The sequence below is a fragment of the Metopolophium dirhodum genome, chromosome 1 (assembly GCF_019925205.1).
Source record: "Metopolophium dirhodum isolate CAU chromosome 1, ASM1992520v1, whole genome shotgun sequence".
Classification (NCBI taxonomy): Eukaryota; Metazoa; Arthropoda; class Insecta; order Hemiptera; family Aphididae; genus Metopolophium; species Metopolophium dirhodum.
The window spans coordinates 117,923,299-117,946,888 of record NC_083560.1 but is presented as its reverse complement, the minus strand read 5'-3'; the positions used below and the strand labels follow the sequence as shown (position 1 = coordinate 117,946,888).

The following is a 23,590-nucleotide window of genomic DNA, read 5'->3' as shown; positions in this document are numbered from 1 at the left end:
GGACTAAATTCAATTAAAAATAAGGTACCTAATTCATTTTTTTTTTAATTACCACTCGGTTTGCACACATTGATAGCACAAATCTCAATTTTTTAAACAAAACTTACTATTTTGTTAAAATTTCATTATACTATTCCTTTTTATTCTAAAATAACTGTAGGTACTGGATCTTGGATGTCTACTAAATTATTAGTTCAAGCAATATTAATCTATTTGTTCTCATTTAAATAATCATATTCACTAAACAACATGGTTAAACAAAAAACAATAAACAAAATGATTAAATACATTTTTAATTTTAGCCACAGTTATAGATATTAAAATATTATGCATAAACATGATTTGAACTTGAAGTACTATTACTTATTATTTTACAAAAAATTACTCGACTGTGTAACCACTATACCAAACACTATAATATTATATTTGCGGTGGCATATCTATATGACTATATTATACTATAGTTATAGGTAGGTACCTAAACTAGCTATAACTTAGTAAGTATTTATCTTTCAAGTCTGAGACGAGAAGTTAAGAATTTAATTACATATTGGTCATGTTTTGATCGGATTTGATATTTTTACATTGTTTATAATTAGTATTAAGAAATAGAAAACAGGTATCTAGTATTTTTTTTTTAAATAAATCTATGCGACCCACCTGTCAGCTGTTAGGTACCGGTCGCGGAGCACCAATATATTTTGTCTATTGTCACTTATTATTACAATAAAAATATTAATAAGTAAAATGTACAATAGATAAATAATAATAAACGCACGCACGCACCCATGCTCTCATACCAATAAGTTTAAATGTTTGATGTACACGGTACACCGGCTAGACTCGTCGCCGGCAACACTTGAGTCTCCCGCGCACGCGTCTAATAATAGTTAACTGCGGCGACAAACCACGGCCGCCGACATCCGCCGTTGTCGAAACATGAGATACCGCCGCCTCGAGTTTATAATTAATCGCATTCGCTTGCTCCGATGAATATAATTATTTTTATAATTTTTATATTTTATTAATACAATTTATAAAAATTATATTAATTGTATAAACATTTTTCTTGTACGCACGTCTAGAGATAGGTGTATATAATCTTAAGAAAAAAAAAACCTAAAAAAGTAGGCATTTCTTATACATTTATGAATATAAATGAATGTGTATGAATATTTACGAAAGACATATTTTAATATTATAGTAGAAAAACAATTACCTATCAACGTGATTTTCGTAATATCACATATGTTATGGTCTTTTGAAAAATACATTACGATGAATTTAAAATATGTATTAAAACAGTTATAACTTATAAGTTACAGCTAGGTCCTGAGCTATATGCAAAGAAAACGTACGAAATTGTCATGCAATTTAGCATGAACTTATCATTAAAATACAAGACCTAACATAAGTTTTTTTTTTATATAATTTAATGTAAACTTATAAAAAATTCGTGGTTACAATTTTTTTTTTAAAAGTGTTTAAAGTTCAATTTTCAACAAAATTAAAAAGGTTATGACTGATAAAAAAATCTCACCCCATTGTAAAATTATACTCCGATTAGACTCCGATCGGCTTGCGCTTTCCGCGGCGGATAAAAACGCGACGTATTCAATCCGTCATGTATAGCCCCACTGCTACTATATAAACCAATGCATTTTTATTTCGACGGAAAGCATGGCCCCGGCCTATAAGCCAGCAAACGCGTTTTTCATCTATAGTTTCGCTCTGCAGAATCGTTTTTCAAACGAGACAAGTTTTTATAATATAATTTAAAAACTAATAACTTTAAACCCTGTTATGAGATGTACAATTCTATATGTTACATGTTTAGACTCTTATAATTTGAACCAATTTTATTGAAATTATGTTCCTCAAGTTCATATTAAGAGAAATATTTTTTAATTTTGATATAGATAGGTATGTAATAGAAATAGGCTAATAGTAAAATTTACTATCGTATATTATTGATTGTTATAAAACTAATATTACGTATATAATTTTAAAAGAACAATATTATTTAGGTATGTTACGTAATATCTTAAACCTCTATATAACTTACTACGACACTACGACACTACGAACTACGACAAAATCACTAAGATTCTTGGTTTAAATACCTAATTTTGTCAAAATTTGATAATAAAGTTTATAAATTAATAATAATATTGTGTCATATATTTTAGATTCTGAGCTGAGCGATATAAATGTATCAATTTATTTTAGTGTCAGTATATTTTTAACAGTAAAAATGCTTAGATGTTCAACTTTACAAACCTATAGGTGATTATTACCAATTTTTTTTGGTAGGAAAATGAATCTAGTTGGCACATTGGGGAGGTCGAAAGTAAAAATTCCCAGTACTTAATTTTCTTAAAAAATTAGAAAAAAACCAAAAAAAATATTCACGCAAAATTAGCAAAATAATTTTATTTTATTGTAATCATTTAAAAACGAACTGCAACCGTATAAATATTTGTAATTTTTACCAGATGGATTATAGAACCATTTTTTACACATGGTATAATTATCATAGATATTTAAAATTAAAAGTTTTCGTTTTTTTCTGGTAAATGTTAACAAAAATGTTTGTGCTGGAAAAGCTTCAAAGCGTCAAACAAGGTTTCTCATATGTTATTTATTTCTGAAACCAAAAAAATCTAAATATATATGTGCATAATTTTTTTTAGAGATATTTGAAGTTTAAAAAGTTTATCAAATTATATATATTAGAAGAATAAAAATTTTAATTTGTTTTGTTGTTATTCAATAAAATTATAAATTATTTGTTGGTACTTGAAACTGTTATGTGTTGTAAATGATTATATTTAATAATATATACACAATGGCATTAAATATTTTTCAAAAATGTTTGATTAATTAAGCTATTGTCCGTTAACCTATATGTTCGTATATCTACCATGCATCCGTTCACACCGTTCTTCGGTAAGGCAGTATTGACTCAAAAGTTAATAACAATAATAAATTATATGAATATATAATACTATTATAATAATTGATAATATTAAAAAATGCATTGTTTTCGCAAAAATTAAATCAACCTACTAATTACTAATAGTGAAATAAATTACTTTAAATAGAAATATCATGAAATATGTTTTTTAAGTAAATAGTAATATAGGCTGACGAACTGTCTTCACTCAAAACCATTTTTCGTATGCAATGATATATCATTGAATTTATAATTAAGTATTTAACACATACATTAAAGTGATTTACTCAATGACGATGTTTACTTGATATCTACTCTACAGCAAAGCGGTTAGCTATAGGTTAGTATACTTAAGTAAACTATCCTTTTCCCATTTTTTAAATTCATGCTTTAACTAAAAACAACTTATGAGGACCATTTTTTTAAAAATTCAATCATTAGCTATAAAAATTGAAAATGTTATGAATTTTTAAGTTTTAACTACAATAATAAATAATATAAATTATATATATATTACTGTGGGTAATTAATTTTTTTATTAGTATCTAATATGGATTTTAGTACCTATACTCGTATGGTTTAAATTTAACGAATTTGTATCGAAAAAAAATCTTATATTATATTATAGGTATATAGTAATTATTATAATATTATTTCATGTAATCGTTTTTTATTATTTGTATTCATTTTTAAAATTGCATACCCTCAAGTCAGAAATATAATCTACTTAATTAATGTTCATTGTTATTTAAAATCGTAAAATCAAATTAAGTAATACCCATACTTTATTTTAACTTACATTTATATTATGTTCTAACTTATTGTCCATATGAATAATATTTATTATTTTTTGAAAAACATAAAATAGACCATATTCTAAAAGAGATTTTGCATTGCATTTTCAAGTTAGGTATAAAATTAATTAAATATTGTTTGTTCATGAATAAAATGCTATTTTTATAAAAGTTATATTTATATGACGTATTTATACGTTTATAATTTCACAACAGAACTTTTTAAAACTGAATACGTCTCATTTAATATTAACTATTTTATGGGCATTAAAATTCTGGCATCAAAAACTATATAATGCCAAATATACCTTTTTTTCTAACAATGAACAATTAATAAGAGTGAGTTTTATAAAAATTATACTTGTACAACTTTTTTATGGTACTGTATATTTTATTATATTATGTTTAAATTACGTCAGAGTAAAAAATATGGTCATATCATAATAAACGTAAATAAACGTAGGCATAAACCAAAAGACATAAAATACTGATTGTTAATATTATTATAGTTAAATAGTAGTTATTAGTAGGTGCTAGGTCTTACCTTTTACTATTTATTAATTATTATTTAATGATGTAGGTAATTACAAATTATAATCAGCCGATGTTTAAAAACTTGTTTTTCCTGAACTTTTACTCATAACATGTTGTGTACAAATTATGTGGATATAAACTAACAAATCGATTTCAAATAGATAGTTTTTTATTTTTCTAATAATATACTAATTGGTAAAATTAATTCTTTAAATTATGTTGTGTAGTAGATATAGTAATGGTATTTATTATATATATTATTTAGATAGTAGATACTGTAATTAAATTTCCCTTAAAAAAAAACAATATTATTTACTTCCTTATTATATTTTAGATTGATGCGATGCATAAATAAGTTGCTTCTATTATACTTTTTACAATAACTACCTATCAACTTAATAATATAATATATATTAGTTTTTCTAATAAGCATGGTTTTTTTTTAAGTTTAGTTAAAATATAATATAATTTAATATAGGTATTATGACATAAAATATAAAATATTAATTACGACGGTGAATTTTATTAATTTGGATCCACCTATCGTTTTTAAAAAATCTGGAGTGCCGCATTCGTAATTAAAACAATTATTAAACGATTAAAAATGTGTAAAAATATATATGCTATGCTTAAAATATATGCATGGTACACAATAAAACAAGGTGGGCAGTGGGTTTGAGACCACTGATTTGGAGAGAAAATGCTTGCTTGAAAGTCAAAACACTTAGGGCCGTAATCATAGTCAATGCTTAAGAATATAAGTATTGCTTAAGCTATATACCTACTTATGACACAAAAGAGATTCATAAAAGAGACTTTTGCTTAAGAAAATAAAAAGTATTAGTTAAATTAAGGTTGGTAGAGACCTTGAGCATTGCTAAAGTTTTTATCACAATTTTTTTATATTTTAAATTGTCAAAATTAGCTTAAGCGCCTTAAGCAGTACTTAATACTTATTCGTAACTTCGTAAACATCGACTATGAATACAGCCCTTAGTGTTGTTTTTTATTTTACGGGAAAAGACCCAGATGTTACATTACAACATTGTGGTTTTGAAGTGTTTTGGAAGAATTACTATCTACGTATAATTATTGTTATATTATGATTAACTTTCGATTGATCAGTTTTATAATAACGAGTAGGTATGTCTTATAATTTTATATTACTGTTTGTAACGGTTTCCGTTATAGTTTCAATCTGGAAGAGGAATTCAATTTATTACTTTAAATGGTGCCAGGTCAGAAAATGTATTTTGAACAGTTTTGTTTTACTCACATTTTTGGTGGGTGATAGATCTCAAACTTTATCATGTATCAGTCTAGATTAATTAATTAAATAGTAAATTTCAGAGAATTTGTTTGAATAGAGTGATATTTCAGAATTTCGATTCCTGCAGACAAAAACCGTTTTAAAGTACACCGACTAAAATAAATTTAATGTGAGTTCAATGGAATGTCTATTTTATACCTATTATTAAAAGTTATTACATATATAATATTTAAGTGAGCATTTATGGTTACTGAACCGCATTTTAGTCAATAATTCTATATCGCCGTATCGACACGTCAATCATGATGCATAACAAACGATAGACGTCTTGATCCAACGATATATCTGTTTTTGATTCGACAACATGAATCGTCAGTTCTATACTCATAGATGGCAGTCACCCAGTTTGTCCAGACATGTTGGCAGGATATTGCAATCTCTCGCGGTGCCGATTAAACGTCATGCCCACGCGGTAGACGCTGCTTCATACAATCGCTTGTGCTTCCAATTCAATCTTAAGAATAATATGTCGACGTCCATCCTTTTGGATTATGTGCATATTTAATACTATGATATAACCAGGGTTTCCTTTAACAGAGAAAAGTGATTTGTTGTCAGCTTGATGTCATCGGTCCACTTTGCATCGTTTACAAACACATCATCAATTTATAATACTACAAAACTTTTATTAGCAAAGTCTTTAGTAGCTTCAAGCTTCAACTAATCAAAGAAATCGATGATTAAAATTAGGGATGTTAATTCAAAAACTGTTTGATATGCATTAATAATCATTACCAAAATGTGCAAAAACGTATATTTTAAAACTTTCGGAAACGCAAGTACCTCTTACTTTATTTTTAATACAACTATTAAAACATAATTAAAACAGTGTTGTGTCAAGATTTATTATTTATGTTATTTTGTCGTACAAAACTTGACTATTTATAGTATTATTTGCTACTTATTTATTTAGGTTATAAATAACCATTAAAGTTCAATAACTGAACATAATTTTTTTTTTATTGGAACTCATTGTTTTTGCGGATAAGAGTTAAATTATTAATGGCATAAACGTTCACCAGTTCATCGACTTTGTTTAGTCTATTCAGTTTCAAAACCCTATTGATTATTTTTATTATGTATGTAAGTATTAGGTAGCATTATATATTATATAGTATATTAGTATAATATAATATATACGATATAAAACCATTGATTAAACTACACCCATATATATATATATATAATGTATAATTTATTAATGCGTATACTGTAGACTGTAGTATATAATGTATGCAATACATACAAATACAAAGTGCTTATACATTAAATTCGACGACGACGACGACGATGACGACGACTGCCGACGACAGAGGCTTATAATATACCACTATAACCGAGTGTGTATATAATTAGAAAAACACTGCTCGTCCCTTCGCCCCTTCCACTCGTACCCTAACATCAACCGAAACCGTCTTCCTTCTTATCCCGTCGTGCACTACTGCAACAATACTACGCACATATTGTATATAAGTATGTATTGTATAGTGATGTATATAGCTGTAAATATATATATATATATACATTGCACTCGTGTATAAATTAGTTATTATTAGTAAAGTGCGGTGGCGGCGTATTGGCAGCCGGCGGCGGCACGCCCGTCTTAGAACTCTGGCGCTCATTGCCATTGACGTCGTCGGCATTGGATATATTATAGGTACACGGCGACACGAATTGATGCATCGTTTCGCAATCGCCACACCGGTGTATTATAATAGTCCGTCACCTCGGTCGCGTGTCGTCCGTCGGTTGTAATTTAATAATAATATACAAGTATATACCTACGACACAATCATCACGTTATTATGTAGGTACGTATTATTATTGTTAATATTATTATTATTATTATTATTATTGTCGGTCATCTTCGGTCGGACGCCTGCGATATTACTGCACACTCGTGATTAATTTTTTTTTTTTTATTACACAATTTCTGATCGCCAGCTTACCTACTTAAACTGTCTGCTATTAAATATTGATTAGAATATCTATTTATTTATTATATGGAATTGCGCCTGCTCGTTCGTGTGCGCGATCGACACAGGTTAATCGGTTTTAATCAACGATCACGACGGCGACCGGTCAAATTGAAAAATTAAAATAAAATAAAAATGTTACGACAACGAGTACCCGAGTACAATATTGTATTATAATACATCGAGGCGAAGTCTCGCAATATGTATGTATTTATTTAGACGTTATTGTCTATTGATTTAATTATCTGATTAATCTTAACTTATGCGTATACGATTTATTAAATATTATACCGCAATATAACACCTGGGCATTATAAATCAGTTATTTTTTTTTAACATATTCAACTTTTAAATTAATTTAATTGAAACATTTATTTAAAAGTGGTTTTTTTTAATTTAATGAGCAAAAAAAATTAATCAACTTTTAACTTAACGAGGCCAAAAAAACTTGTTAATTTGCCCAGCCTTTCCTTACCTATGTGTCACAAATTCACACGCATTACATCCGTATAATTAATTGCTGTATAGGTACTTCCGAGTACTTTTCTTTGTCGATACTGGATACAGCTAATATTATGAAACATTAAACAATTATTATAATAATATTCTAATACGAATTTTGTAACGATTAATAAATTATGTAATCGATTTATAAATACATAACACTGAGCGCAAATAACCTTTCACAAAATAAATGGACTTACCATGAATTATAGATACGTTGTATAGTTTGATGTATAGTCGGAGATACTATTTTAATATTTGTATACAATCATTTAGTGTACCAATTTAATTTAATTTTACGTATTTATTACTTGGTTGTTGGCATTTTAGTATTTTTTCAAGCAATTTTATAATGAAGTAATCTCTGCATTTGCAATTATAATATTGCGTTTATAATATTTAATTTACGAACGAAATCGATATTTAGTAAACATGAATTATAATTCACGTAAGACGTTTAATAATTGCTTAACATTAGTATCTATTTAATAATTATTATTAGTGGGCTTAAATATTTTTTAAAATATTACCTATATCCAAAGTATATATTATTATTATGATAAGTTGTACACGAAGTTTAGAGCAATGATAAGATCATATTTTAAACATTGGTAAAAAAATTCTAAGTGAAGCTCAAATTGTTTATAAAAATGTATACAAAAAAATATAAAAGTAGTTAAATATTTAGGCCCGTATTCGTAGTCGATGCTTAAGAATAAGTACTGCTTAAGCTAATTTTGATAATTAAAAAAATGTGATAATAACTAAAAGCAATGTTTAAGGTAGACCTCATCCAACTTTAATTTAAGTAATACTTTTTTTTTTCTTAAATCAAAGTCTCGTTATAAAATTTATTTGTCATAGTTCATAAGTATAGCTTAAGCATTAGTTATTCTTAAGCACCGACTATGAATACGGCCCTTAAGCTTTTAAGATTTTTGAAATATGTTGACATGATAGTAAATACAATATTTTATAGTCAATATAGTCTCTTGAAATAGTTAATCAAAACTAATATAAACTATATGCCTAGGTACAAATAAATCTAAAATGTACTCATTAATGTGATGAAACAAAATCTAAATTGTATTAACATATTTTTGATATTATTAGGTTAAACTAGAAAGTTAAATTTTTCGACCAAAAGTTAGGTACAGGTCTTTTAGATAATTTAGGAAGATAAAAAGTAATATTATGGTTCATTGTGTGATTTGTCTCTAACCTAATATTATAAGTCGAATAAAATTAAGGAACTACTGGAAAATTCAAAAATTTACCTATATATTATGATATAGGTAAGATAAATGATCTGCTTTATTGTTTAGGTAAGTTATTATCTAAGTTCAATCGCTTTACTATAATTAGGGGAGATTTGGCACTTAAAAATGATATTTACAGTTAGGTAGATACTTATAACATCTATTTTACCGTTCAAAGACTAAAGTTAAAAATATAGCAATACTTAAGCATAATATATCAAATTTATACACATATTCTAATAGTAATAAAGGGTTGGCAGCAGTATTCAAAGAGCCTCTTCTCTTAATAAATTCCTAATAATATGGAGTAATAACTAATAAGGTATATTGATGCTACAACAAGATTTGTTTTATTTATTCTTACACATGTAAAATATCAAAACAATTTTATAGAGAACAGTGAATGATATTATAATGTTATGAATGATTGACAAGTGATTTTAGAGCCAACAAATCCATTGTAAATAAGCATAAAAACAATAATGTTTTCGGGTAAATTTTGCATAGCACTTTTTTAACAAGACACAAACTTTAAATTTTATTTTGATAGACTTAACTATAATACAATTTTTATTTTTAAAAATATTTAAAAAAATCTTAGCACATTCGGGAATTAAATTAAAAAAAGGTGGATAAGTGGATGTCGCTCTGCTGTACAGTAGGTTACAAGTGGGTCACTGTAATGGATGGTGTTAAATTTGAATTCAATGATATAATATCATTGTATAAGAAAAACGATTCTGAGCGAAAACGGTCAGTCAGCCTATGATTTTACCAAGTATATTTGATGATATTATTGTGAATAAAGTAATTTATATATAACCTATTTACGTGGAGCCTTGTTTTAAATTTTCAATCCTTAGCCATAAAAGTTAAAAATTTATAAATTTTTAACCACAAAATAATTAATAAATTATAAATTTGATAAATGTTGTCAAAATTTGAACTTTAAATGCTTATTAAAAAAAATTGTGCCTATGTATTTTTAATATTTTTCAACTGCTATTAGAACGATATATCAGGAGCCTTATATTAAATTTTCACGCTTTTTACCCAACAAATAAAAATTTATTGATAGTTATAGAAAAAAAAACTAAAAAAATTGAAAACTGACAACGTCCGTAAACAGCTCAAAAAGAGTCAAAATATTTTCAACATTTTATGGTGTATAGAAAATGCTAATATAAACATTCAGTGAAATTTTCAAGTATCTACAATCATATGTTTTTTAATTACAACAAAATAAGAAAATCGTTACACGAGAAATCGAGTGAATATCAAATGTTGTAAAAATATGAATTTCAAACGCTCATAAAAATTTAATTTGACTTCATCTAGACATTTTTTTTTTGATAAAGGTAGAAAAACTTATGGATAATCTTGTATTTAATTTTCAAATCTTAGATTTAAAAAGAAAAATTTTTATGAATTATCAACTCGAAATAATTTGCTAATTTTCGTGATTTTTCCGTATTTCGTCAATATTTGAACTTTAAATGCTTATAAATAAAAACTGTCAATAAGGATTTTTAATTTTTTTCATCTGCCTTTGAAACAATAACCTAGGAGCCTTCTATTAAATTTTCAAGCTTTTTTACTCAAGAGATAAAATTTTATTGATATTAATAGAAAAAAAAACTAAAAATAATGGAAATTGACAATGTCCGTAAACAGCTCAAAATAAGTCAAAATATTTGGAAAATGTTATGGTGTATAGGAAATGCAATTATAAACATTCTGTGAAAATTGCATGTCCTTACGGTCATTTGTTTTAGAGTTACACCAAAAACCAAAATCGATTTTCTCAAAAACAGATTTTGCGTAAAAATTCCCGTTTTTCCTTAATTTTTCTTTCGTTTTTCACATCGCTTGTGAAAACTACTGGGAAATTTTTACTTTTGACCCCCCAAAGTACCAACTAGATTCACTTTCCTATCAGAAAAGTTACTATTGAAGAAAATCCAAGCACTTTTACTGTCCTAAAAGGTGATGACAGACACAAAAATTAAAAAATTAAAAAATTAAAAAAAAATTAAAAAAAAATTTAAAAAAAAACACACATCATTGTAGAATCAATACATTCATCGCTTCGCTCAGAATCTAAAAAAATATTCATTAGTGTATTATAAAACTTTTTAAAATAACGTTCAAGTTTAAGTAATTTAATTACATACGACTACATGGGCAGTACAATAGTTGTAAACCGTTCAATATAATATTACATTACAAGCATAGAAAATGTATTTGATATCATAGATATCAAATTTTATTTTAATATTTATTTTGTATTTTCGTAGATGCGACAATTACGGCCAAACTATCAATACGGCTAAGGTCAACGACCAAATCACCGACGACCCCACGGGCGGTGCTGTCGCGGAGGCGACAACACCCCTGACGGCGGCGCAAGTGGTCAAAGGCGTCTGCAGGGCCAACGGCATTACTTCCACCGAAATCGCCACAGAGGACGTAACCATGGAAGTACAGATCGACGACGAGATAGACGAAGATGACGGCGAGCGGTACTCATCGTATTCAATGTCATCGGTGGAGGACGAAAACGGCGATGGCAGTGACGGTAGCCGTCAAACCACTGTGACAAAAGTGACTTGTGACGAAGACGACATTGACCACAACTTAAATACTCAGACCAAGGATCACAGTTGTAGCAGTGCTGTGGTAGACACTACTACTTCGCCACCTCCAGATGTCATAATGCATCACAACCATGATGTCATTAAACGGAAAGGTTCGCGTCGAAGCCGCCGCAAACGTCGGTCGTCAACCACCACCATGGTGGTTAGCGATCCAGATGTCCACATGGCGCCTGTGGTCGGTACGGTAGGCGAAGAGGAACCGTTGGTACCGTCCCCGTCACTGCCAGCAGAAATAATTACGACGGATACCATCGACACCACTATTACCATTGCGTCAATCAATAATGGTAATACCAATATTGAATACAATGATGATAATATAACTGCCAAAACCGTCGATAGTAATGCTACCGATACCAGTACGACGGTTGTCGACACTACCTCTGCCAAAGACGACAGTGACCACCAGTCCACGGCGACGACTACACTGCAATCACAACAGGTAGGGTATTTAGGTCTGACCATTAGTGAGACAAGTTACTCGTATATTTTGCAGTTGCCGTAACGATATGATCTTTTTTTCTATCTATATACAGCAGCAACAGGAACCATCAATGATCTCGACCGCCGTACAAGATATGGTGGGACCAATGGTACACATTGCAGCCACTGTAGCAGCTGTCCAGGATGTGGAGAGTCGGTTATTGGAAGACTTTGAGTGGAAGCTCAGCGAGGTGCATCGGCAGTGGAAACGCCGACTGTCGGAGCACGAACGTAAGTTGGCCGATGAGATGGCCAAGCGACAGCGTGAGCTGAACGATGACATGGACCGGCGGGCATTGGAGCTTGCAGAAGAGGTGATGAAAAGGGAACAGAGGATGGCTGAGGAGATGGTGGAACATGAGCGACACCTCAAGGGCGTGTTGATAAAACGGGAACGAGATCTCGAGGAGCGGACGGCCGCGGAGATGGCCGAACGTAAGCTTGAGTTCGAGGCTATGGCCAAGACTGAAGTGGACGCCCGGAAACAAACGATAATGGCCGAGGCAGAGGCAAAGGTGGCCAAGAGAGAGAAGGAACTTAAAGCTGAGGCAGAGGAAGCGATAGCGGTGGCGAAACGGGAGCGCCGGCTGGCCGCGGTGGAGGCTTCAAAGCGCGAACGGGACGCGGTGGCGACGGCGTTGGCGGAGGCCGCGAAGCGAGAGCAACAGTTATTGGCGGACGCGGACAAGCGAGAGCGAGACCTCAAGGCCGAAGCTGATCGCCGGCAATGGGAAATGGTTGAACTTGAGGTGGCCAAGGCGGCCAAACGTGAACGCGAGCTGCGGGCAGAATGGGCGGCCCGGGAACGACAACTGGCCGCGGAGTCAGAGGAACGTGAACAGCGAGCGGTGGAGGCAGCTGAAAGGCAGGTGCGCAGGCAATGGCGGCAGTGGGAACGGGACGCGATGGCCGAGAACAGGAAAGCGGTAGAGGAACAACAGGAGCGGGCCGAGCGTGAGCTAGCCACAGCCCGTACAGCGTGGGAACGCGACCGAACTGACCGAATCGCCGCCCTGGAAACAAGAGTATGTATACTTGTATTTCTACTATTCGGTGTGTCGTATATAATTAGTAATTATTATACAATCAACCGACTAATGATTGGTTGGTGCTTAGTATTGACCTAGTCTATAGGTTATAACGGTAAAAATACTATGCACATGATTAATTAGTTTTTTTTACAATTTCGTTAATGGCACCACAAATTTTAAGAAAGCAAAAACAAATTGTACTAAGGAATTTATGATATACATTGTTTAGTATGATTTCACGAGAATCGTAATTCTTCAATATAGTTATACCAGATACCTATTTAACATTTTAGTTGGAATTTCTGGAAAAATCTTGAAATTTACACTTCATTATGTTTGTTATGACTATTGTCTTCATAGTAAGTTGTGATTAAGAAAATGTTCCATTGATATAAAACGTGTCACATATTTTTCCCTGTTGTTATAAATATGACGGTTCTGATTTTAGCTTGCAAAACTAACATAAAAATATTTTACCAAATTCTGTACATAATAATTAATTAGCACAGAATCAGGTACAATATATTATTAAAAATATAATAATATTTTGAAACAATTTTTATAAAATGTATTAATTTTTTATTAATATATTATATTGTATAAAACATATGGTTATAAACTATGCGGCGTACTATTTTTAAAGGTATAAATCATAAATTAATTATACCTTTTTATGTGTAACGTACTTTTATATCGTTACCTTACCTAATTCCGTTACTGAAAACTGGAATGGTATAATAACGAGTGTTTTCGTTCAACAATTATTCAAGTAACGAAAAATTAACTTCATTACATATTTAAACTTATTCGTAAGTATAACTTATTAAAGAGTTAATACCTACTTTAGTGTTTGTTTACATACGTTATATGTATATGTATATTGTGCATATTGCATTTAGGTATTTGTTAGATATAAACGTATTGTCAAACTAGTTAAACAACTCGTAAAAACTGAAATAAGAATTAAAAAAAATATTTTTATTTTGTAAGTAACTGAAGACATAAAATGTGTACCTTACTTATAATGGTATACTTATGTTAGCTATACTTATGTAGAATCAAACTATGATTTGTAAAAATTTCTTTTTCCCATCCCGTATAACGTACCTACCTACTTAGTCTGAAATTGTGTGATACAAATATTGATAACAAACTATTAAATAAAATAAAATAATAGTATATCCGTATAGTAATTGTATCATTCGGGTTAAAATTATATTAAAAAATATTCATATTTATTAACTAATATGTTTACTTTATATCGGAGAAGTACGATTTGGCATTTTTATATGTTTGGTATTCAAAATCCTAACAATGTTTGGGCCCTCGATAACCCTAAGTAAATACGCCATTTAGAAATTAAAATGAAAAAAGTATATACCTTTTCTTGAGAAGTATGTAAGCCATATTATAGGTTCATTATATAATTAATATATTGTACTAAAAATAGGTACCTCCTAATAATATTTATGAGAATTCAAAAATATGAAAATTGTGGTTCGTCTATTTGTATGGTAATATCAATAAACTGACAATATAAAATATTATAAAAATTAAAAAAAAATGTTTGAAAATTACGGATGTATTTTTAACATTGTCTGTGATATTGGACTTAACTGCGGTCCATTGTAATTATCATTGTAGCCAGTCCCATTTCGTAGCTACGCAATTTTGATTTACATATTTTATAAAGTTCGTACGTGACGTCAGTATGACGCATCATTACAACTTTTTAGTTTTAATTCTTGTTGATAATAATATATGATTTCTGACTTTTACATTTATATATAAATTGCATAAAAAGGTATATACCTGCTTTACGTACATAAAAACCTACATATATATTATTAAAATTATATTTATTATTGTATACAGTGCCCTTGCGAGTTACGACATTAGAAAAAAATAGTGCCAAAACGTATTATGATTTCAGATTTTATGTCCAAACGTGTCACATTTTGGGATAAGAATATAAAGTGCCAAAAGTATTGTAGCCCTTTATAATTTATGTTAGGATTTCTCTTTTCAATAATAATTATATAATTAATTAGGTACCTAATAAATGGCAATTAATATCTTCGGAAAAACCAATTTATTTTTTTTCCTTTTTCCTACCAGCTATATTCTCATTATTATAATTATCCAATTAGTAACTTTGTTTTTATACGATAATTAATAGTGCAGAAATTCCAAACACTAACATTATATTAATAATATAAAAAAAACATATAAGTATAATTCGAAAAATCAAAAAAGGCAAATAAATCTTTTTATTAATTTATGTAAAAAATACATGAATAGAATTTTCTTCGATTCATCGAAATTGTTGTTACATATAGTGATAAAATATTATAGAAAACGCTTTTTACAGTCAAGTCTCAATAATTCGGATTTCAAGGAGAATAAAAATAAATTCTACATATGTATTTTTCAAGTTATATTCCTCAAACACGACTTAAAAACACTTTAAGGAGGAAGAAAAAATTCGAGTAATCGAGGTTTTCGAGTTATCGAGATTCAACTGTATTTATTAATAGATAATACCAAACATTTTTCGTACACATTTCATTACTCTCTTGGCGTAAATTCAACGCATAATATTGTACATTATAATATGTGGTTAATTCAAGACATATAGACTATCTTAACTTATATGCTAATTGCTAATAACACGTGTATATGAAAATAGAAAAATAATTTAGTTAAGCACCTAACTCAGTATAATTGTATATATCATTGTAGCTACGAAACGTAATTTTTTGTTTCTTTCTAACATTTTATTGACGAGTAATGATAAATTACTCCCCTCCCTCACACTTTTTTTAAACATATTCATTGAATATTACAACACTTTTTCATTATTTTTTCAAAGTGGGGTTGAATATTAGTTATCTGTTTGTGTAATTACTAATAAAAATATTTAAAATATTAAAATATTATAAAAATAAATCCTATCATTAAAATATTAATAGTTATATAATAGTTACACTTAATGTTTTACTCATTATAAATTAGATAGTACTAACTTAATATATTTTTACTTATTGTTTATTTCTACAAAACTTCAAGAACTGCTAAATAATGATTGAATGTTTAGTTTTATTATTGATCAATTATAAAGACAAAAGGGTGTCAGTACCCACACAAAAAAATTGCTCCAAGTTACCAAACTTTATTGTACAACAATTTCGATTAATGACGATTATTTGCATATTATAATAAATTATATTATATTAAATACTACAACACAAGGAGATATATTTACTAAATATTGTATGCATAATGCATACATAATGTGTGTAAAATGAAAGTATTCCAAGTATTAGAAGTATTAGTAGTATTTAGTCAATATTTTGATATTTTTTTTTATCTATAATAGTATCGATAATAATAATTCAACTTGGCTTGATAACAATTTTATAAATAATAACAAATAATAAATAAAAATCTTTAAAAACCTAGATAAGAGTTTCCCAGTTTGCTATAAAAACATCCCCCTCTATTATGCATGTAAATCTGTTGTAACACCATGAAGGAATCGTATAATAATACAATTGTTATTGCGTAGTGGACGGATCGTATGCAGGATGCTGTTCAAGCGGAACGGGCTAGGGGAGCAGCGGCCGCGGAAGAGTTGCGGCGTACTAGTCAGGAAGAACAGAAGAGAATTGTGGCCACTGCAACCGCGGAAGCTGCCGCTGAAGCTTGCCGCAAGGCTCGGGCCGAAGCAGATGCCGAGTTGGTCAAACTGCGACGGGCTGTAGACACGACGGCGCTGTGGTACGAGGACTTACTTGACGCGGCTCGCGCTGAACGGGACCGATGTACGGGTGAGTAAACGACGATCAAATGAGAAGACTATAACCTTGGGGGACTATTATAATCGTTAATTATATTATCTACGTTTTAACTGATTGCAAATTGTGTCTCTGCATAGAAAGGGCCGACGAAGCGGAACGAAAACAGTCGGAAGCTGAACGGAAACAGTCGGAAGCGGAACGGAATCTGTCAGAAGCGGAACACAAATTGTTGGATGCCGAAAGCGCTAAAACGAAAGCGGAGAAGGAGCTGGTGGAAATGTCCAGCTGGCTGACGGAAATGGAAATTAATCTGGCCACAGCAAAAAGCGATCTCGCCAACCTGGATAATCTATTGGTACAATCAGCCAATCGGCAGGCGGAAACTGAGAGCAAACTGAATGTGGCAGAACAAAAAGTTATCGAAATGGAAAAAAAGTTGGCCACCTGTGTGACAGTGAAATCCGCTAATAACCACCGTGACGACAACGATGAGAATGACGAGGACGAAGATGAGGAAGAGAAAAACGAGGACGACGAGGATGGTGACGGTGACGTCGAAAGTGCAGCTACAGGCTGTGGTATGGCCACCGATGACGATGACATAAATGGCGAGACAGAACCGAAGAGCTGCTGCGTCCGGGCTGTTAAGTAAGCTTCCTTGATTACGTACCATAATTATACTACAGTATTGTTGTTTGGGTGGGCTGGTACTTATATATAAATTATTCTTATTATTTCTTTTTGCATTAATTGTCCTACACCTCCATATGGCTGCCCCCCCCCCCCCCCTATCACTTCTTTACTAACACTAGTTATTTTCATGTCATTCTTTACTCTGTCCATCTATCTCTTCTTGAATTTTCTTAGCTCACTCTCTATTTCCATCTACATGAATTTCCATAGCTGAATATCAGTGCCACCCAACCTCATTTGATCGAATATTGGTACCAATTCTACACTACCCCAAATTAATTTATTTCGTATTCTACACTACCCCTAATGAATTCATTTCTTATTCTATTATTCCTAGTTACTCCACATTAGCATTGTCACTTTATTTTTTTATAAGGCACAGTACCCAACATTTTGATCCATACAGCATGATTGGTCCCACAACTGCTTTATGAAATCTATATTTTAATCTCAACGGCATCATCTTGCTCACACAAAATACTTGACGGTTCTCTCCACTTCATAAATATATAATTCTATTACTGACGTCATCCTCAAAATCATGGTTCTTTTATACTACCTAAATACTTGGACATGTTCTCCGAGTGAAACACTACATCATCCCCCATCTTCATTACAAGCCTTGTCCCATACATTTCTCGATTACTTCCTCCAAAACCTTGTTTTACGCCTACTTATCCAAAGTCCCTTCCCTACCAGCGTCGTTCTTTACACTTCCACTTCCAAATCGCTTATCTCGGGCTTTCTTCCAATAACACAACATTATCTGCAAACATCACGCATTTGCGCATCATGGCACCTCACCTTGTATATTGCAGTATGTTAATTCATTGGAAAGTCAGTAGTTCTAAATTGAAATATAATGTAGATATTCTAGTGCAGGTTTTTTAATGTAATAAATTACTAATAACCTAGCTCTATAAAAACAAAAAACTATAACTATAACTATAACTCTATAACTCTAGCTCTTATATACTATAAGCTCTATAAAAACAAATTTAAACGTACGCTCAAACTATTTTTAGATTTTAAATAAAATTTTGTTTTAAAAATTCAAAAACAGCTATTTTGTTAAGTTTAAATTAATTATTTATGTTATGGAGAAAAAATTATTTTGGATTCAATTAAATTTTGAATGAATGAAAGAAACTTTTTTTTTCAAAAATAAAACATAATATTGAAAAATTATATGGTTTCACTCTTTAATTACTAATGATGGGACCAATGGGTAATTATAAACACACTACACGTTGAAATTGTATACTCATTTATATTTGTTTTATAATATTGTTCTATATATCCACCATGAACTACTATGCTCAAGTCAGTTTCATAAGCCCATGATTTTTGTATCTAACAATCTAGAGATTTAAATAAAAAAATTATTAGATATTCCCAGTTACACGTTAATTTTGTCACAAAGATAATGAGCCTATAAAATTGACTTATTCATAGCAGTTCATGGTGGTCATATTAAAGAATATCATAAAACAAATAAAATATATTACATACAATTTCAACGAGTAGTGAGTTTATTATTATAAATTGGATTAGCATAAGTTATTTAAGTGAGAAAAACTTAAAACCATACAATTCTACAAACCACAATTATATGTTGTATTTTTGAAAATATATATTAATTTTATTCATTTAAAATTCAACTTAATTCAAATTTTTTTTTCTCCATATTAGAAATAAATGTTTAAAAAAATGGCAATATTCAAATTTTAAAAAAATTTAAAAAAGATTTAAAGCAATTTTTTTAGACCACGGTAAAATGTAGTTAACTGCATTCAAATTAACTGCAGTCATTATTTTTCGAATCAGAGCTACTGACTTTCCAATTAATTAACATGCTGTATATTTCTATAACTGGATATAAATATATAAATTAAATATTAAAATTGTTAAGTCTTTTAAGTCTCTAAGTTCTTAAATACATTTTTTTTATATCACCTGTTTACCGTATCAATGAAAGTTATAATAACTACTTGCCACATAGCTACAGCCAAAGATGAGTTTGCCATGTTCAGGGACAAATTATTATTATTATTATTATTATTATTATTATTATTCCGTGTCTAGCAACCTTGTATATAGAGTCTATAGACGATAGACTAAAAAAATAAAATTAACAGATATTTAGTAACATATTATAAAAAAAACATGAATAAATAAATTAAACAAAAAAAAAAAAATTACTGTAGGTAGTAAATAATAAATTTGGTGTCTGTTTTGTTTGTTAGTGTTGTATAGTTATAATGTGGGTTGTGTGTCAAATTCTTTCTTGTCAAAACTTGGCAACTTCTATTCCGTCCTTGGTCACTAACATCATGTCGTCCATTGTACAAGAAGTTGGGCAGCTTGGGCAGTTTATTAGGTAGGTCATGGTCTGAGACTGTCCACAATCACAGTATGTTTCTTCATTAGGAATCCTTATTCCCCTTGAGACCCCATTTCACATGGTTTTCTTTGGATTATCCAATTTATTTATTAAAAGTTATTTAAAGTCTATTTATTTTTCTCCATACTGCCCACTCTAAATTTAGCTCTGTAGGTAGATGTTCAGCCGGTACCATCTAATTCTTAGTCTTCTTGTCTAAGGAGAGTTTCCATCTGTCGATCCTTTCTTGGTCCTGAATTCTTTCCAATATTTGTGTACATATTAGGAAACTCTTCCTAGGTTTTAGGTGAACGGTTATGGGCTTATTCCAAGCATTGGATGTACCTAATCGTGTTTTATTGTTTCGTTCTTTCCCAGTCAGCCTTGACTCCTCGGCGGATATCAGGAGGAACCTGCTAGGGGAAAGATTTGTCCAATTGGTGTGTTCTTCAAGCAACCTTTTATGAGGCAGCATGATTCGTTCAGTGTGACGTCAACTTGCTATACGTGTGTAGATCTGCTCCAAGCAGGGCTGGCGAATTATCCTACTGAGAAGCATTGTGATAAGGCGGTGACTCTTAGGTTTGAGGGTTGGCGCCCCAGGTTGATCCAGTTAGTTTCCTAATCAGAGAGTTTCTTGCACTTATAATTTTTCTCGTGTTTTTGCAGTGTTGTTTAAACGTTAACGAACGATCCAAACCTAACCTAGGTATTTAGGGAAAGTAGTGTGCTCAAGTTCTTTTCTTTACCATGGGATCTTTAGTTTCAGACCAGGAACCTAGTTTACTCTACATCCTCTAGGAATATCATTTCTTGACACTTTTTTTTAACTATTTCAATAAAGGAGTCGTACTGTACGTGTGTTGCGGGAATTGATTTTAATTCGGAGTCAAATCCCCTTGAGAAAGCAGGCCAGTTTGCTTTTATGAAGTTGAATCATCTCTTGAAAGGAACTTCAGGGATATAATTCTAGCCAGGACTTCACACGATATGGGGCGGTGGAGGGATGGGTTTGTTTACGGTTTTGATGTCCTGTTATCGGATATTTTTACTCACGAATATTTCACCTACCGCTATTGAAGGAGTAAGGTAGCTTTGAAATTAGTGATAGTTCGTTGTCTTCAGCTCATTTCTTCACTGCCTCTCCACCGTCGTTTGTGTCCGCGTATCACCATGCTTCACTATGGCTGTTGAAATCTCCTATTATAATCTGTGTTTTCTGGTAATCAAAATTCTTAGGGTTGGTGAACTGAAAAGGGATACCTGGAGGCTTATATATAGATGTTACTGTACAATTTTTCAATTCTATAGTTAGGATCTCTATGTCGTCGTGATCAGTGTAATCTGTTGAGAGGATTTTTAAATCTCGCCTGAAGAAAATTGCCTACCATATTTATTATGAGGTATTTCTATTACTAATTTCATGTTCTTAGTCTTCGGGTGAGTACTGTATTCATCCCGGTGGGTTTCTTGAATGCATATGACATAATTTCGGTTATAATTTTGTTTTGTTTGTTGAAATCGTCTATATAGCGGCTGGCCTCCTGGGCCTTTTTGAAGTTACATCTATAAAAACAGGGATTGCTTAGAGTACAGAGATTTTAGTGCTTTTACGGCGTGCTTAGTGTTAGATCTTTGGCCGATAATCGTTGCCCGGGGTGCACTGAGTGGAAGCCATCTACCGTTGTACCCCAGGAAAAACCATAATATGTTAAGATAAACTTACAATTATTTACGTTCATATAATAATATTTTGTTAATTTATTTAAACCACAAATACATATGTGTTTATTTGGCGTTTTCATTATTATACGATAAAATTGTAGCTATTTATTTTTAATGATAGTTAACTAAATAGGAACACATATAAAATACACAGGAAACCGTTTGGAAATTATGGGCTGGTCTTAAATACTAAATGAACATTTAATATTTCTATAGTTTAAGTATACATCTATTATTAATGAGTATTATATAAGTCTATTGTATATGATCAAAATAAAAAATTCTTATAAGTTACCCGTGGATCGGCTGTACAGTGTACAACTTGTACATTATCAACCATTTTTCTTCCCTTTTACTAAATTTTGATTACCTAGCGATAGAATTATTTCACAGTGTATTAAATATTATATTTTATATTTTATTCAACAGGAGGCGCGTAGCACAACTGATTGTGTCACATGGTCAGCGGATGGAAGAGCAGCGTGAACGGCATGCACGGCAGATGCGTCGACAGTTGGAGATGTTGATGGATCAACGTCAACAGCAGCACCACCATCACCATCAACAGCAAAAGCATGAACAACACCAGCAGCCACAGAACCAGCAGGAACAACAACAACACCAGCAACATCGAAATGATCTGGACGAACATAATCAGCAGGAAGAGCATCAACAGCAGCAGAAAAAGGAGCAGCAGCAAAAGCAGGATGAACAGAATGAGCAATGGCAACTCCAGCAGCGGAGGCGTCGACCCCGTGGTGGTGGAGTTGGTGGAGCAGAAAGATCAGAGGCTGGCAGTGATCGCAGACCACTACCACATTCGTCACCGCCTCCATGCAACGGCGGTAGCGGAAGCAGCAGTAGCAGCCGGAGCAGCCGGCGCCGGAATAAGCACCGACAACAGCAACAACAACAAACCCCGAACCCAAACCTTCGGGGACCTCCACCACCGCCCAGGCCGTCCGGGAGACCTACCGCATGACAAACAACGAATGCTATTGAATGTTTATTATTTTTACTCATATGATAACTATTGCTATTGCGTGGCGTGTACCCACTTTTGTTTATAATTATTTATTTACGGCTGTATTTATTTATATTTATTTATTTGGGTTTTTTTTATGACGCGCGTGTTTCAAAAATACTCTTTTACTATTATTACTACTCATTATATATTATATTATATTATGTGCCGTGGCTGTTGTCGAATGTTTAAACCAGCCACGAACATCCCTCAGAGACGACGAGTTTCTCAACCCTCACCCTCCATCACCTTCCTTTTTCATAATAAAGAATTTTACGCACATCAAATACAATGTATTGTTTGCACGTGATTTGTTTTGATCAATGTAACGATCTTTATTTTATTCACATTACTAAACCTCCATACACTTTATACTCACAATCCATGGTCATATTATTATAGTTAATGTGATTAATGATTAATGATGATTAATAATAAGGC

The 23,590-nt window shown here is 31.2% G+C and overlaps 1 protein-coding gene across 4 annotated transcripts in view; it reads left to right on the top strand.

Annotated features, from left to right (window-relative positions):
- Window positions 1-23,315, top strand: part of LOC132935490 (calponin homology domain-containing protein DDB_G0272472-like) — a 28,840-nt gene extending 5,525 nt beyond the window's left edge. Inside the window, exons 1-6 of one of the 4 annotated variants that reach the window (XM_061002064.1) lie at window positions 7,225-7,421; window positions 11,651-12,452; window positions 12,547-13,518; window positions 17,093-17,354; window positions 17,462-17,972; window positions 22,555-23,315. In XM_061002064.1, the coding sequence (XP_060858047.1) occupies window positions 11,829-12,452; window positions 12,547-13,518; window positions 17,093-17,354; window positions 17,462-17,972; window positions 22,555-23,107 (2,922 nt within the window). In that variant the 5' untranslated portion in view covers window positions 7,225-7,421; window positions 11,651-11,828 and the 3' untranslated portion in view covers window positions 23,108-23,315. Of the gene's footprint in view, window positions 1-7,224; window positions 7,426-11,650; window positions 12,453-12,546; window positions 13,519-17,092; window positions 17,355-17,461; window positions 17,973-22,554 lie in introns of those variants that run through there. The other 3 variants (XM_061002062.1, XM_061002061.1, XM_061002060.1) reach the window with 3 other exon arrangements.
- The last annotated feature ends 275 nt before the right edge of the window (window positions 23,316-23,590 follow it).